The sequence below is a fragment of the Candida dubliniensis genome, chromosome 3 (genome assembly GCF_000026945.1).
Source record: "Candida dubliniensis CD36 chromosome 3, complete sequence".
Classification (NCBI taxonomy): domain Eukaryota; kingdom Fungi; phylum Ascomycota; class Pichiomycetes; order Serinales; family Debaryomycetaceae; genus Candida; species Candida dubliniensis.
This window is the reverse complement of record NC_012862.1, coordinates 1,070,872-1,087,681: the sequence shown is the minus strand read 5'-3', so window position 1 is coordinate 1,087,681 and position 16,810 is coordinate 1,070,872. Positions and strand designations below refer to the sequence as shown.

General features: G+C 36.6%; 4 protein-coding genes and 2 non-coding genes across 6 annotated transcripts; all 6 read left to right on the top strand. All coding sequences in view use genetic code 12, as the record gives it.

Annotated features, from left to right (window-relative positions):
- Positions 1 to 427: 427 nt before the first annotated feature.
- Positions 428 to 514, top strand: CD36_tRNA_0054. The gene has a single exon. It is a non-coding gene (tRNA).
- Positions 515 to 537: 23 nt separating this feature from the next.
- On the top strand, positions 538 to 622 carry CD36_tRNA_0053. Its single transcript has one exon. It is a non-coding gene (tRNA).
- Positions 623 to 820: 198 nt separating this feature from the next.
- On the top strand, positions 821 to 2,302 carry CD36_84810 (conserved hypothetical protein; the record flags this gene model as incomplete). Its single annotated transcript, XM_002419347.1, has 1 exon — positions 821 to 2,302. One exon carries the CDS (start codon positions 821 to 823, stop codon positions 2,300 to 2,302), a length of 1,482 nt encoding a protein of 493 aa, XP_002419392.1.
- A 956-nt stretch (positions 2,303 to 3,258) lies between these two features.
- Positions 3,259 to 8,922, top strand: CD36_84800 (fatty acid synthase subunit alpha (ec 2.3.1.86) [includes: acyl carrier; 3-oxoacyl-[acyl-carrier-protein] reductase (ec 1.1.1.100) (beta-ketoacyl reductase); 3-oxoacyl-[acyl-carrier-protein] synthase (ec 2.3.1.41) (beta-ketoacyl synthase)], putative; the record flags this gene model as incomplete). Its single annotated transcript, XM_002419346.1, has 1 exon — positions 3,259 to 8,922. One exon carries the CDS (start codon positions 3,259 to 3,261, stop codon positions 8,920 to 8,922), a length of 5,664 nt encoding a protein of 1,887 aa, XP_002419391.1.
- A 367-nt stretch (positions 8,923 to 9,289) lies between these two features.
- CD36_84790 (guanine nucleotide exchange protein, putative) lies at positions 9,290 to 14,818 on the top strand (the record flags this gene model as incomplete). The annotated part of the gene is made up of 1 exon (XM_002419345.1): positions 9,290 to 14,818. The coding sequence occupies one exon, from the start codon at positions 9,290 to 9,292 to the stop codon at positions 14,816 to 14,818; it is 5,529 nt and encodes a 1,842-aa protein (XP_002419390.1).
- Positions 14,819 to 15,141: 323 nt separating this feature from the next.
- On the top strand, positions 15,142 to 16,412 carry RAY38 (Ray38p homologue, putative; the record flags this gene model as incomplete). Its single annotated transcript, XM_002419344.1, has 2 exons — positions 15,142 to 15,159; positions 15,627 to 16,412. 2 exons carry the CDS (start codon positions 15,142 to 15,144, stop codon positions 16,410 to 16,412), a joined length of 804 nt encoding a protein of 267 aa, XP_002419389.1.
- Positions 16,413 to 16,810: the final 398 nt, after the last annotated feature.

Below are 16,810 nucleotides of genomic sequence, written 5' to 3'. Positions count from 1 at the left end.
GGGGGGGGTATTTGGAAGATGATCTTCCGAGTGTATAAATTAAAAATATTTGACTGAGTTTATTGAAAAACTACTGCAGTAGTAATGGTGTCATTTTGATGATATATAGAGATTTAAAATTGTTTGGTGGATCAACTTTGCGTTTTATGGATAATTTCTTTTTTTGACAGAGATTTTGTTCAAAATTTCACTCAAATTCTAGACAACATCAAAAGGGAAAAGTACAGGTTGCCAACGATCCTCATGCTTCAACTCAAACTTAGTTTAAGAGTACTTGATACAAAAAACAGCTTCACATTTTGGTGGACTCCAATATAGTCTAGATTAATCCAAAAAAAAAAAAAAAAAAAACACTCAAGCTAATTTCTGTGGTCTAGGCCAAGAAAAACAGTATCAAAATGCCAGACAATTTCAGCATCGAAAAGGAGCCTGGCTAGCTCAATCGGTAGAGCATTTGACTCTTAGAAAACTACTAGTCATCAAAAGGTTGCGGGTTCGAGCCCCGCGTTGGGCTGTCTTTTTCACTTAACTTAATTAGCCTGGCTAGCTCAATCGGTAGAGCATTTGACTCTTAGCAGTAATAGTCATCAAAAGGTTGCGGGTTCGAGCCCCGCGTTGGGCTTTATTTTTTTACGTACTTAGAATAACCTCAAAAGGTTGGTAACTTTGCTGCAATTGGTGTTGCAAAATTTACATGGTTAGACTGTCACTAAAAAAGTCTCTTCCGTACGTCCCAAAATACTTCTATTAGAAATTCCGGTTTATTTTTTTCTTCTGATTTACCACTACCAGAGCCACATTTTTGTGTGATTTACCTAAAATGCGGTGTATTCTATTTTTTTTTTTTTTTAAATTTTTTAAATCTATTGGGAGCGAGGTATACCGAAAAACGGAGGACATTCTTCTGGAACTACAACTCCATTCGTGTCTTTTGAGAAACCCTTTCCTTTTTGGAAACTATAAAAAGGTATATAATCTTGTCGAAATGTCACTGAAATCACAATCATGTATCTACCCCAAGCGTTACAAGAAAACCAAAAAGAATATGCTCTTCGAACTACCCCCTGAAATTATGGAGATTGTGCTTGATAATTTGCATCAACGTGAATTATTACAGATATCTCAAATCAACAAATACTTTCGACACTTGACACTTTTACGGCAATATTCTGTGATTTCTATTGACTCAAGTCCTAAATTATTTCAAAGAGATACAAAATCATTGAATGATTTTCAAGAATTACGTGGTGTTTACCAGGTTGATAGTTGCTCCATCAGAGCAGTAAACATTTCATCAGTCTATTGTTTAAAACTTTTTTTCAAAACACTAATAGAGAATCCCCAATATGGAGGGTATATCAAAATATTGCACGTCGAGAACTTGCCAGATATCCCCGATTTGCATATGGTTGAATTTTTGCATAAAGCCTTGCCATTGATGAATAGACTAAAAGTGTTTCGTTGGAACCACTCCCACCCCATTTCCATGCAGTTGTTGCAATACAATTGGGAACTAACAGCTGTCAGTGGTAACATTTTGTGCGACAATATAAATATGAACGAGTACCCGTTACTCAACGAAGCAGTTTTGACCATTACTGATTTTCATTTACCACTTCGGAGACTTACAATAAAAAATGTCGACTTGAGCAAAATTTCTGTCAACACAAAATTGTTAAAGTCGTTATCCATTGAAAACTGTTCCAACGAAAAGGATTTTTTAATTAAATTGGATGCTCCTCATCTTGAAGAGTTGTCCTTATCAATAGAAGATCAACCCTTCGTTGCCAAAATGTTCTCACAACTACATCTTAAAAGTTTGAAATTATCCATCCCCGAACAATGTGAAATGTTGAAAGTTAGCCATATATTAAACTTTTTAAACAAAGATATTTCCCGCTTGGAAATATCCAATCAACCCGATAATCTCAGTTACAAGATTTTGCCGAAATTCAACAATCTAGATTATCTTCATTTATCAGTGTTGGAAAAAGATATCTACAAGCTTCTTTCTTCATTAACGAAAAAGTTGCGGTTTCTTTCCTTAAATGTCCTTGAGGCAACCGAGAGACGCAATTGTTTGATTGCAAGTGAATTTTGGGAATGCTCAATGATTGATGAGAATCAATTAAAATACATGGATTTCACTCTAGAGTACCACAGAAAGTTGGACCGTTTGAACTGGCTCCGCTTTCAAGGCAATGATACCACATATATTTTTGAATGCAATGAATCAGAACCAATAATCTTCCGCGATGGCTTTTATCATTATTTTGATAGAATAGTAAACACATTAATATAACAACATTAACCTGTCAATAGATAATACCTGTAGATCATTTGAAATAGTCCCAAAACCGCATAAAAAGTCTTTCCTAATGGAAAGGCGGATCCAGGGTGGAGATGATCGTTTTTGATTTCCCAAAGCAAAAGTGTTCTCCTAAACCATTTTAAACTGAAAATAACCGAATATAAACAGGGTAAACGAGAAGGCATTAAGTTTTGGGGGATAGATCTGATATTAGGTTAGCTACAATGGTTCATAAGAATACAAGTACGTGTATTTGAAGTTTCTATTGATGTAAGTAGCCGTTGATGAGAGAAAAAGAGAAGTGAAAAAATTTTTCTTTTTCATATGTGAATATTTATTTTTCAAGTTGGTCTTGTTTCTTTGTCGTTGAAAATGTCGTAAGAGCGACATAGAATCTCACACGACAACTTCATTCAACACGTATTGTTGAGATTTCTTTGTGGCGAGTCTCTCTTATTTTTGTTGGTTTTTTCTACCGCTCTATGCCGCCTGTATATTGGTTTTGTTGGGAACGAGAAGGCACAGTAACAGTTTTATGGTTCAATATTACACTCTTCCTCTTGAGTAAAAACCTGTAATAAAATACTCAAGGGAGCCGACTACTACTGGTCGTTCACCAACCTCAAAAGATCAATTTTGATATACTCTTTGTAAATATGTTTGAATTCAATACTTGTAAGTTCATTGGGGGTGTTTCGGAGTTTTACAGTTTTTTTTTTTCTCAACCGTTTATTGTTGTGCGAAATTCAAATATACACGAGTTTACTTTTTTTTTTTTTTTTGGGCAATATCAAATACACAAATTAGGCATATTGTTGGTGTCCCTAAAAATTACATGCTAATTTTTTATTTATATAATGATATAACCTTCCCTTCTTTTCTTGCAAACTTTTTCAATTCTTTTACTGTTTATTCAAAAAACTTGTTTTTATTTCCTACAATTAGCAATGAAACCAGAAATTGAACAAGAGTTATCCCACACTTTGTTAACTGAATTATTAGCATATCAATTTGCTTCTCCGGTTAGATGGATCGAAACTCAGGATGTCTTTTTGAAACAGCACAACACTGAAAGAATCATTGAAATTGGACCTTCACCAACCTTATCTGGTATGGCCAATAGAACTATCAAAGCCAAATATGAATCTTATGATGCCGCTTTATCTTTGCAACGTCAAGTTTTGTGTTACTCCAAAGATGCTAAAGAGATTTACTACAAACCAGATCCAGCAGATCTTGCTCCTAAGGAAACACCAAAGAAAGAGGAGAATGCCACACCAGCCCCCGCTGCTGCTGCTGCTGCTGCTACTGCCGCTGCCCCAACCCCAGCTGCTGCCCCGACCCCAGCACCTGTAAGTGCTGGCCCAGTTGAGTCTATACCAGATGAACCAGTTAAGGCTTCCTTATTAATCCATGTTTTGGTTGCACAGAAATTAAAGAAACCTTTAGATGCAGTTCCAATGACCAAGGCAATTAAGGATTTGGTTAATGGTAAATCCACTGTTCAAAATGAAATTCTTGGTGATTTGGGTAAAGAATTTGGTTCCACTCCCGAGAAACCAGAGGACACTCCATTGGAAGAATTAGCTGAACAATTCCAAGATTCATTCAGTGGCCAATTAGGAAAGACTTCTACTTCATTGATTAGTAGATTAATGTCCTCAAAGATGCCAGGTGGGTTTTCCATTACTACAGCTAGAAAATACTTGGAATCAAGATTTGGTTTGGGTGCTGGTAGACAAGACTCTGTTTTGTTGATGGCTTTGACAAATGAACCAGCCAACAGATTGGCCGCTGAAGCTGATGCAAAAGCTTTCTTTGATGGAATTGCTCAAAAGTATGCATCAAGTGCTGGCATTTCCTTGTCTTCAGGATCAGCTTCTGGTGCAGGTGCTGCAAATGGTGGTGGTGCTGTTGTTGACAGTGCTGCTTTAGATGCATTGACAGCTGAAAACAAGAAATTAGCCAAACAGCAATTAGAAGTATTAGCAAGATACTTACAGGTTGACTTGAACAAAGGAGCCAAATCTTTTATTAAGGAAAAAGAAGCTTCTGCCGTTTTGCAAAAGGAGTTAGATTTGTGGGAAGCTGAACATGGAGAATTTTATGCTAAGGGTATCCAACCAACCTTCTCAGCATTAAAGTCTAGAACCTATGATTCATATTGGAATTGGGCTCGACAAGACGTTTTGTCAATGTACTTCGACATTATTTTTGGAAAGTTAACTTCTGTCGATAGAGAAACTATTAACCAATGTATTCAAATTATGAACAGAGCTAATCCAACTTTAATCAAGTTTATGCAATATCATATTGATCATTGTCCAGAATACAAAGGTGAAACTTATAAATTGGCCAAGAGATTGGGTCAACAATTAATTGACAACTGTAAACAAGTTTTATCTGAAGATCCAGTTTACAAAGATGTTTCGAGAATCACTGGTCCAAAGACTAAAGTCAGTGCTAAGGGTAACATTGAGTACGAAGAAACTCAAAAGGACTCTGTTAGAAAATTTGAACAGTACGTGTATGAAATGGCCCAAGGTGGTGCTATGACAAAAGTCAGTCAACCAACTATTCAAGAAGATTTAGCCAGAGTTTACAAGGCTATTTCCAAACAAGCTTCCAAAGACAGTAAATTGGAGTTACAAAGAGTTTATGAGGATTTATTGAAGGTGGTTGAAAGTTCCAAGGAAATTGAAACCGAACAATTGACTAAAGACATTTTGCAAGCTGCAACAGTTCCAACAACACCAACAGAAGAAGTAGAAGATCCTTGCACTCCTTCTTCCGATGATGAAATTGCTTCTTTACCAGATAAGACTTCTATCATCCAACCTGTCTCGTCTACTATTCCATCTCAAACTATTCCATTCTTGCACATTCAGAAAAAGACCAAAGACGGTTGGGAGTACAATAAGAAGTTGTCTTCTCTCTACTTGGATGGATTGGAATCAGCTGCCATTAATGGTTTAACCTTTAGAGACAAGTATGTCTTGGTTACTGGTGCTGGTGCTGGCTCCATTGGTGCCGAAATTTTGCAAGGTTTAATCAGTGGTGGTGCCAAAGTTGTTGTTACAACCTCTAGATTTTCTAAGAAAGTTACCGAGTATTATCAAAACATGTATGCCAGATACGGTGCAGCTGGATCTACCTTAATTGTTGTTCCCTTCAACCAAGGATCCAAACAAGATGTTGATGCATTGGTCCAATACATTTATGACGAGCCAAAGAAAGGCGGTTTAGGCTGGGATTTGGATGCAATTATTCCATTTGCTGCTATTCCAGAAAATGGTAATGGTCTCGACAACATTGATTCTAAATCTGAATTTGCCCACAGAATCATGTTAACAAACCTTTTAAGATTGTTGGGTGCTGTCAAATCCAGAAAGGCAACAGATACTAGACCAGCTCAATGTATTTTGCCATTATCTCCAAATCACGGAACGTTTGGATTTGACGGGTTGTACTCCGAATCTAAAATCTCATTGGAAACTTTATTCAACAGATGGTATTCTGAAGACTGGGGATCCAAGTTGACCATTTGTGGTGCCGTCATTGGGTGGACTAGAGGTACAGGTTTAATGAGTGCCAACAACATTATTGCTGAAGGTATTGAAAAATTAGGTGTCAGAACTTTCTCACAAAAAGAAATGGCTTTCAATATTTTAGGATTATTGACACCAGAGATTGTACAATTATGTCAAGAAGAACCTGTTATGGCTGACTTGAATGGTGGCTTGCAGTTCATCGAAAACTTGAAGGATTTCACATCTAAATTGAGAACAGATTTATTGGAAACTGCAGACATCAGAAGAGCCGTGTCTATTGAATCAGCCATCGAACAAAAAGTTGTCAATGGTGATAACGTCGATGCAAACTATTCCAAGGTTATGGTTGAACCTAGAGCCAACTTGAAATTTGATTTCCCAACTTTGAAATCTTATGATGAAATCAAACAAATTGCTCCAGAATTGGAGGGTATGTTGGACTTGGAGAATGTTGTTGTTGTGACAGGTTTTGCTGAAGTTGGTCCATGGGGTAACTCCAGAACAAGATGGGAAATGGAAGCCTATGGTGAATTTTCTTTGGAAGGTGCTATTGAAATGGCTTGGATCATGGGGTTCATTAAATATCACAATGGTAATTTGAAAGGAAAACCATATTCTGGATGGGTTGATGCCAAGACTCAAACTCCAATCGACGAAAAAGATATTAAATCCAAATACGAAGAAGAGATTTTAGAACATTCTGGTATTAGATTGATTGAGCCAGAATTGTTCAATGGCTATGACCCAAAGAAGAAACAAATGATTCAAGAAGTTGTGGTTCAACACGATTTAGAGCCATTTGAATGTTCCAAAGAAACAGCCGAGCAATACAAACACGAACACGGTGAAAAATGTGAAATTTTCGAAATTGAAGAAAGCGGTGAATACACAGTCAGAATCTTGAAAGGTGCAACTTTGTACGTTCCTAAAGCTTTGAGATTTGATAGATTAGTTGCTGGTCAAATTCCAACCGGTTGGGACGCTCGTACCTATGGTATTCCAGAAGACACTATTAGTCAAGTTGACCCAATTACTTTGTATGTGTTGGTTGCCACTGTTGAGGCTTTATTGTCTGCTGGTATCACTGATCCATACGAATTCTACAAATACGTTCATGTGTCTGAAGTTGGTAATTGCTCTGGTTCTGGTATGGGAGGTGTTTCTGCTTTGAGAGGAATGTTTAAAGATAGATTTGCTGACAGACCAGTTCAAAATGATATTTTACAAGAATCGTTTATTAACACTATGTCTGCTTGGGTCAATATGTTGTTGTTGTCTTCCTCTGGTCCAATCAAGACTCCAGTTGGTGCTTGTGCCACTGCTGTTGAATCGGTTGACATTGGTATTGAAACTATTTTGTCTGGTAAGGCTAAAGTGGTGTTGGTAGGTGGTTACGATGACTTCCAAGAAGAAGGGTCCTACGAATTCGCCAACATGAATGCTACTTCTAATTCTATTGAAGAATTCAAACACGGAAGAACACCAAAAGAAATGTCCAGACCAACCACGACCACCAGAAATGGTTTCATGGAAGCTCAAGGTTCTGGTATTCAAGTTATTATGACTGCTGATTTAGCTCTTAAAATGGGTGTTCCAATCCATGCTGTGTTGGCCATGACTGCTACTGCCACTGATAAAATTGGTAGATCTGTTCCAGCACCAGGTAAGGGTATCTTGACTACTGCCAGAGAACATCATGGAAACTTGAAGTACCCATCTCCACTTTTAAACATCAAATATAGAAAAAGACAATTGAACAAAAGATTGGAACAAATCAAATCCTGGGAAGAAACAGAACTTTCTTACTTGCAAGAAGAAGCCGAGTTGGCCAAGGAAGAATTTGGTGACGAATTTTCCATGCATGAATTTTTGAAAGAAAGAACCGAAGAAGTGTACCGTGAATCAAAGAGACAAGTTTCAGACGCCAAGAAACAATGGGGTAATTCATTCTACAAGTCTGATCCAAGAATTGCTCCATTAAGAGGGTCTTTGGCTGCCTTTAACTTAACCATTGATGATCTTGGTGTTGCATCATTCCATGGTACTTCTACTGTTGCTAACGATAAGAATGAATCAGCTACAATCAACAACATGATGAAGCACTTGGGTAGATCCGAAGGTAACCCAGTATTTGGTGTGTTCCAAAAATACTTGACAGGTCATCCAAAAGGTGCTGCTGGTGCTTGGATGTTGAATGGTGCCATTCAAATTCTTGAGACGGGTCTTGTTCCAGGAAATAGAAATGCTGATAATGTTGATAAACTTTTAGAGGAATACGAATATGTATTGTACCCATCAAGATCAATTCAAACCGATGGTATTAAGGCTGTTTCTGTTACATCATTTGGTTTCGGTCAAAAAGGTGCACAAGCAGTTGTTGTTCATCCAGATTACTTGTTTGCTGTTTTGGATAGATCCACTTATGAAGAATACGCTAGCAAGGTTTCCGCTAGAAACAAAAAGACCTACCGTTACATGCACAATGCAATTACCAGAAACACCATGTTTGTTGCCAAAGATAAGGCTCCATACAGTGACGAATTGGAACAACCAGTTTATTTGGATCCATTGGCTCGTGTTGAAGAAAGCAAGAAGAAGTTGGTATTCAGTGACAAAACAATTCAATCGAATCAATCTTATGTTGGTGAAGTTGCTCAAAAAACCGCTAAAGCGTTATCAACTTTAAACAAATCTTCAAAAGGAGTTGGAGTAGATGTTGAATTGTTGTCAGCAATTAATTTGGACAACGAGACCTTTATTGAAAGAAACTTTACTGGTAATGAAATTGAATACTGTGCAAATACTGCTCATCCACAAGCCTCATTTACTGGAACTTGGTCAGCAAAGGAAGCTGTTTTTAAAGCCTTAGGCGTTGAATCAAAAGGTGCTGGAGCAAGCTTGATTGATATTGAAATCACCCGTGACATTAATGGTGCTCCTAAAGTAGTTTTGCATGGTGAGGCCAAAAAAGCTGCTACTAAAGCTGGTGTTAAAAACGTAAGTATTTCAATTTCTCATGATGATTTCCAAGCTACTGCTGTTGCTTTAAGTGAATTTTAGAATTTCGTAGTGGTTTAGATATGTGCGTGTATAATTGATCAAAGCTTTTTTTAGTTTTGTGGAATTTTATGTCCAATTTTTCTATTTTTTCTCATTTTGGTGGTTTTAAAAGAAAACTGGTCTCATTTTATTCTCTTCACTGCCACGACAATGAAAAGCCCAACACAACACAACCAACACCACTCACTAATATTACATTTTCTCACCAAGAAGTGAGAGAAAAAAAAAAAAAAATGAGAACAACAAATAAAAATTGATTTGCATAAATATAGTAACTTCTTATTGTTCAAGCGTTCGGCTTTTATTTATTTGTTGTTATTTCTACACTATTTTAAAAACTAGGTGGTAAATAAGACGAGATCAATTAATGTCAGAACAAGAAGAAGAAGCTCTGAAGCCTCATGAAATTGAGACTCTGTTAGAGTCAATTGAGAAAAATGGCCAAAATGAAAACACTAACACAGATAACACTCTGAATGGAAATAAAAACCCCGATGATTCCTCAGATCCAATTACAGAAGTGGAATTGCATCAACCTGATAACGAAGTACAGGAAACAACAAATATTGAAGATGTAAAGGAGGATACAGTTCCTACTTTAGATGGCAACAATTCACCTAAAAACACTGAGAGTGATAAGTCTAATACTGATACGGACAACACCTCCAATGCCAATACTAAGGGAACACCTAAAATCAATAACTCACCAGAAGCGATCCCTGACACAGTAGTGACTCCAGCTGAGGACGTATCAGTCCAGAGCACCCCAACTGCTAACCATATTCGTCAGAGTTCGATTTTATCTATTTCATCAAATGCAACAGTCGACAATGCACAAATCTTTAAAAAAACATTCGACGCAATTCTTACTTCAAAAGAGGTGAAAAAGGATGAAAGCTTCAAGAATTTGATCCAGACTGCCCTTGATTCTTTAAATGATCCAGAATCGAAAAATCCTCAAATTATATTTAATGCCCTAAAAGCATGTTGCGATACGTCAAGCACAAACTTAAAATCAAAAGCAATTGATTTATTTGCCAAATTATTTGATTATGCACAGTTTGACGATTACTTGGAACAGGTTAAACTAACTGATGATTCGGTGAGCGTAATATCAGCTTGTTTCGAAGGGGAGGGAACTGATCCTGAACTAGAAATGCAAGTAGTGAGAGCTTTGATGCATAGTATTCTTTTGATGCCATGTCACGGTGCATCTTTACTACAAGCTGTTAGACAGATTTATAATGTATTCATCTTTTCATTAACAGCCAGGAATCAAGCGGTTGCTCAAGGAATTTTGACTCAGGTCATTGGAACCATTTTCCAAAGAGTTGAAGAGTCTGTCAAGAATAAGAGTAAAAGAAACAGTACTCCTCGATTAATATCCTCATCGTCAGATGATAATTTGGAAATCGAAGCTTCTGGTGAAACGGAGGACCAAGAGAAGCTTACGTTAAAACGATTGGAAAACTTGAGCGATGTTATCAATGATAATGATCGCTTAAATGAAGCCAATTTTGCCACAGAAACGGATGAGGATTTAGCAGTAAAGGATGCATTTTTAGTATTCAGAGCAATGTGCAAGCTTTCAATCAAGTCGTTAGATTCAGCCACAATTGATATGAAATCACATTCAGTGAGATCAAAATTATTGTCATTGCACATAGTCCACACAATTTTGAAGGACCATATTGATATATTCTTAAGTCGCGATGTTATAATTTTATCTTCAAATACCAACGAGCATGTGCGGATGGTAAACGCAGTAAGACAATATATCAATTTGGCACTTTCGAAGAATGCCGCTTCAGCATTAGCTCCTGTCTTTGAACTTTCATTGGAAATTTTTTGGCTCATCATTTCAAACTTGAGGGCGGAATTCAAGAGAGAAATACCAGTCTTTTGGGATGAAATCTATTTCCCCGTTGCTGAAATGAAAACTTCAAGTGCTCATCAAAAGCGCTATTTATTGTCGATAATTGAACGATTATGCAATGATTCGAGATGTATTATTGAGTTTTATTTGAATTATGATTGTGACAGTAACATGCCAAATATCTGTGAGAAGCTTATTGATTACTTAACCAAACTTTCATTGCAAAGAGTTGAAGTCACTCCACAACAAAAATACGCCTATCGTGAAAACAGAAGAAACGGAATATCTGTTTATGACATAAACAAAATTTCGAATCTTACTAGCAAAACTATGTCTTCAAGGCCACCTGAGCCAGAGATCTATAGTCAATTTCCCTTGGAGTATGCATTAAAAATGACTTCAATCGGGTGTGCTGTGGCATTTTTGCGCTCGTTGTATTCATGGGCACAACGTGGTCTTACCAATGCAAACTCTAAACTGTTTACTATTGATAATAATGATAATAACAAGTCGTTATTGTCACTCAGAAACCGTTCAGATTCAACAAATACATCGATCAGCGCTTCGAGAAACCACTCATTTGTCAATGGTGATAGCTTAACTGAGAGTGATAATCCTCAGCAATTTGAAAATCAGAAGCAAAGAAAAAAGGCGTATTTGGAAGGTGTGCGACAATTTAATCAGAAAGCCAAAAAGGGGTTGCGCTACTTTATTGATAATGGATTTATTACTTCTGACGACCCAAATGACATTGCCAAGTTTCTTTTAACAACAGATGGATTAGACAAAGCTACCATTGGAGAATACCTTGGGGAAGGGGATGAAAAGAACATTGCTATCATGCATGCATTTGTTGATGAAATGGAATTTGAGAAAACAGGATTTGTCGATGCAATGAGAAGGTTTTTACAGTCTTTCAGGTTACCTGGGGAAGCCCAGAAGATTGATAGGTTTATGTTAAAGTTTGCTGAAAGATATGTTTTGGGAAATCCCGATGTTTTCACAAATGCTGATGCAGCGTACATTTTAGCCTATTCAGTTATTATGTTGAACACTGACTTGCACTCCCCTCAAATTAAAAATAGAATGACGATCGACAGCTTTATTATGAACAATTCTGGAATTGATGATGGTAAGGATTTACCCAGAGAATTCTTGGAAAAGATTTATGATGAAATTCTCAATGACGAGATCAAGTTACAATCAGAACAACATGCAGCATTATTAGCGGGAGATCTTTCTGTTCCTGCATCTGGTCAATCAATAGGGTTCTTTGGTGGGCGAGATGTTACACGTGAAGCATACATTCATGCATCAAAAGAAATGTCAACCAAGACAGAAAAGTTGATGAGAAACTTGGGCAAAAAATCAAAGTCAGATGATCTGGAGGGCATATTCTATGCTGCGAGCAATGTGTTGCACGTGAAATCGATTTTTGATACATTGTGGATGTCGGTATTAGCTGCACTCACTCCGCCTTTCAAAGAATATGATGAAGAGGATGTCAGCCGAACATGTCTTGAAGGAATTAAGTTATCTATTCGCATTGCGTGTATGTTTGGTTTGGATTATGCCAAAACGTCTTTTATTAGTGCTTTGGTTCAATTTCAGAATCTCCATAATTACGAAGAAATGAAACAAAAAAACATCGATTCAATTTACATCATGTTGGATTTGGCAGTTTCTGAAGGTGACCATTTGGGTCGTGATGCTTGGGTTCAAATTTTAACATCTATATCGCAATTGGAACGATTACAGTTAATTGCTCAAGGTGTGGATCAGGATTCGATTCCAGACGTTACCATTGCCAAACTTGTAACTAGGAACTCTTTGGAAACTTCTCGAACTAGCAGTAGCTTCTTCAGGTCGTTTTCTTCTTCCCAAACACCGGCTCAAACAGCAGCAAGCAAGTTCCACAATCAGCAATTGTCTCCTGAAGCTGCTAGCTTATTGACAAAGACGGAGTTGGAAGTTGCTATTGATAAAGTGTTTACAAATAGTGCTAATTTATCGGGAGAAAGTATTGTCCAGTTTGTCAGAGCATTATCTGAGGTAGCACAAGAGGAAATAGATTCTTCTGGTCAAAGCACCAACCCTAGAACCTATTCATTACAAAAGGTTGTGGATATTTGTTACTACAATATGAGTAGAATCCGTTTAGAATGGTCTCAGCTTTGGGCTGCCATGGGTGAAACCTTCAATGCAGTTGGTTGTCATACTAATCCTGCTATTCTGTTTTTTGCGTTGGATTCTTTGCGTCAGTTGTCAATGAGATTTTTGGAAATCGAGGAATTGGCTCATTTTAAATTTCAAAAAGAATTTTTAAAGCCATTTGAGTATGTTATATTGCACAATGATTCTCTTGAAGTAAAGGATATGGTTTTGGAATGCATCAACAATATGATTCTTGCCAGAGCTGATAAAATTAAATCCGGGTGGAAAACAATATTTGGGGTTTGCACTGCTGCAGCCAAAGAGAACAAAGAGTCAATTGTGATGAAAGCTTACAAAATGGCCAACTGGATAAACAAAGAATATGTTGAGGAAGTAAGACTCCAAGACTCATTTTCAGATTTAGTGGTTTGTTTCACGGTAATGGCCAAAAACGAAAAGTTCCAAAGAATCAGTTTACTATCGTTAGATGTATTGTCCAGACTAATCCATGAAATTGCCCAATACACTGTTCTTAACACTGGCGAAGATAATAAACCAATCGTTCCTGACATTGAAAAAAATGAGCATCTAGTGAAATTGTGGTTCCCGGTTTTGTATGGTTTCCATGATATTATTATGACTGGAGAAGAGTTGGAGGTTAGATCACGAGCCTTGACTAATTTGTTTGATGTGTTGATGAAATATGGTCAGTATTTTGATTTTGAATTTTGGAAAATCATTTGTGAAAACTTGTTGTTTCCTATCTTTCATGTATTGAGTAATCACTGGGAGATTGGGCTTGATGATATTAATGACCAATTGTCAGTTTGGCTATCAACAACTTTGATTCAAGCTTTGAAAAGCATGATGACATTATTCACTCATTATTTTGATGCCTTGAACAGCTTTCTTGATGGCTATCTTGAGTTGATAATATCTTGTATATGTCAAGAAAACGATACAATTGCTCGTATTGGACGCGAATGCTTGATTTCATTATTAATTGACAATGCCCAAAACTTTAATTATGAACATTGGGGAAAAGTTTCGGATGCTCTTAGCAACTTGTTTGAATTAACAACCGCTAAAGAGTTGTTTACATCCGATCCACTCAGAAATAGAACTGCTAAAGATGGCGAAGGTGGTTCAAGTGATATTGGTGGAGAAGAAGTGGAACACAGGGAAAGCAAGAATCCTATTATCGATGATGCTGAAGAAAGATTGAAAAAATCAAAAGATAAATCATCTATTGTTGTGAAAAGTGTGTTGCAATTGTTATTAATACAATCATTGTCTGAACTATTTGAAAGCGATGACTTTTATGAAAATGTGCCTTATCATTATTTGTTGAAGATGGCAAAATTGTTATTCAAGAGTTACAATTTCGCTAAAAAGTTTAATGATGATTACGATTTGCGAGTCAGATTATGGAACGCTGGTGTAATAGAGAGGTTACCAAATTTATTGAAACAAGAATCGTCCTCTGCTGCTGTGTTTATTAACATCACTTTTAGAATGTATTGTGATGATGACAAGACATCACCAGCAAACAAGCAGAGTTTATTGGATTATCTTGTACCATTGTGCAACACAATTGTCGAAAGGTATTCAGACCTTGATGAAACTAACCAGCAACGAAACATTTCAACATGGAAGCCGGTGATAGTGGAAATTTATGAGGGATATGTTGAATTGGATGATGATGACTTTGTGAAACATTGTCCTGTTTTATATCACTTGACATTGAAATTGTTTACAAAGAGTATGTCCAGCGAGTTGCGCTTGGCTATAAAAGCCTTTTTGACTAGAGTAGGTGAAGAATTTGTTAGTATTTCTGACAACGTTAAAGAAAAAAACAGAAAGTAGGAATAATGTATAATAGTTCATATCAATTCTTTAAGCAACTGTAAGAGAGGAATTTACCCAGCACTGAATTATCATCCTGCACATAAACATTTTTTCAATTGTTTAAACTAGCAAGAAAAATGACAGAGATCTTTTTAATGGAAGAGAAAGAAAGAAAGTGTGTGTGAGAGAGTGAGGTGAAACCTTTATTGTCTTACAAGATTTGCTAAATTTCAAGCTCAAAAAAAAAAAAAAAAAATTTTCTTTCGTTGAAAAGAAAAATTTTTTGCTTCCAAGCACTGAAAAGAAAGGAAAGGAAAGGAAAGAAAACACCAGGTAAAACAATGTCTTTTCAAAACAAAGTATGTTCAACATGAATAGAGTATATCAAAATGGTTTAGAACAAGAGCATTGAATGGAAGAAAGTTCTTGGGAATAAGCTCCGAAAAGGAACAATTGAAAGTGTATTGTTTCCCACAATTGCCAAATTTGTTTATTGGAGGAAGATGAATTAAGAGAGTCAATGAACTTGGAAATTACCAAACAACCACTTGACATGAATTGAGAGATCAACAAATAAGATTCAATGGTCAATTTAGAAACTTCATTTTTGGGAGTCATTATAGAATTCTTGTTGATTTCTTGATGCTATTCCAATCATTTTTTCTTTTTTTTTAGACTGAGACAAGGGATCGTGTGAGGGCTATTACTCCAAGATATTTCTTTGAGATTTATTTTTTTCTTTCCCATTCCAGCACAACGCTCTGTTTTATGAACCATCATATATTACGCTAGAATACTAACCCGTTGTTCTTTTTTTTTCCCCTAGAATTTGTACGATTTATTAGGTAATGATGTCGAAGAGGATGCTGCTTCTTCAGCTCCAATTAGAGAAGTTGTCAAGAAAAACACCTCTTCCAAGAAATCAGATTCCGCTCCTTCTTCAGCTGACCCTGCCAAGGCTAAGAAGAAGAAGCAACCAACTGGTAACGAAGCTGCTTTGAAAAACAAGAACTTCAACAAAGATGTTGCTCCACCTCAATCTACTGCCACCAAACATTCCAAGAAACCATTTGATCGTCATTCAAGAACCGGTAAGACCGATTCTAAGAAGAAATTGCAACAAGGATGGGGTCAAAGTGACAAGAGAGAATTAGAAGGTGAAGTTGAAGGTACTGAAGATGCTGAAGCTGAATTGGAAGCTGAAGCTGAAGAAAACGATGAATCTGCTAACGCTACTCCAAAGAAATCGTTGCAAGAATACCTTGCTGAATTGGAATTATCAAAACAAGAATTAGAAGGATCCAAGAAACTCAGACAAGCCAATGAAGGTGCTGAAGAAAAATGGACCAGTGAAGAAAAGATTGAAAAGGAACAAGAAGTTTTCTTTGCTTCCACCCACTCCAAGAAGGTCAAATCCAAGGCCCAAAAGGAAAAGGTCTTTTTAGATATTGATGCCAGTTTTGGTGACGAACAACCTCAAAACACCAGAGGCGGATTTAGAGGTGGTAAAAGAGGTGGTGCAAGAGGTGGTGCCAGAGGTGGCGCCAAGAGAGGTGGCAGAGGTGGTGCTGCTAAACCAGAAGTTAATGACAAAAACTTCCCATCTTTGTAAGAAATTATGAGGTACTATACTTGGCATATATGTATTTACTTTGTCATTCGATTATTATAATGATGATGCAATCTAGTATATATTATCTGTAGAAAAATAACCATTGAGATAAATAACCCAATTCCTGAAGAGACATAGCCCATCTTTATCAAGCAAAATCTAATTTTCTCAATGTATATTATATCTATCACGTGCAGTTTTTTTTCGCCCCGCATAATTTTTGTTTCTTCGGGTGAATTGATTCTTGATAATGTGATTTTAAGTTCTTTTTCCTTTTTTTTTTTTTTTCACATTCAGAGAGTAATAATAAAAGTAGTTACGGGCAACGACAAAGAAAAGGTTAAAGTGATAATAACATTAATTATAATAAATATTTTCCTTTTCCTATTAGGAAGTTA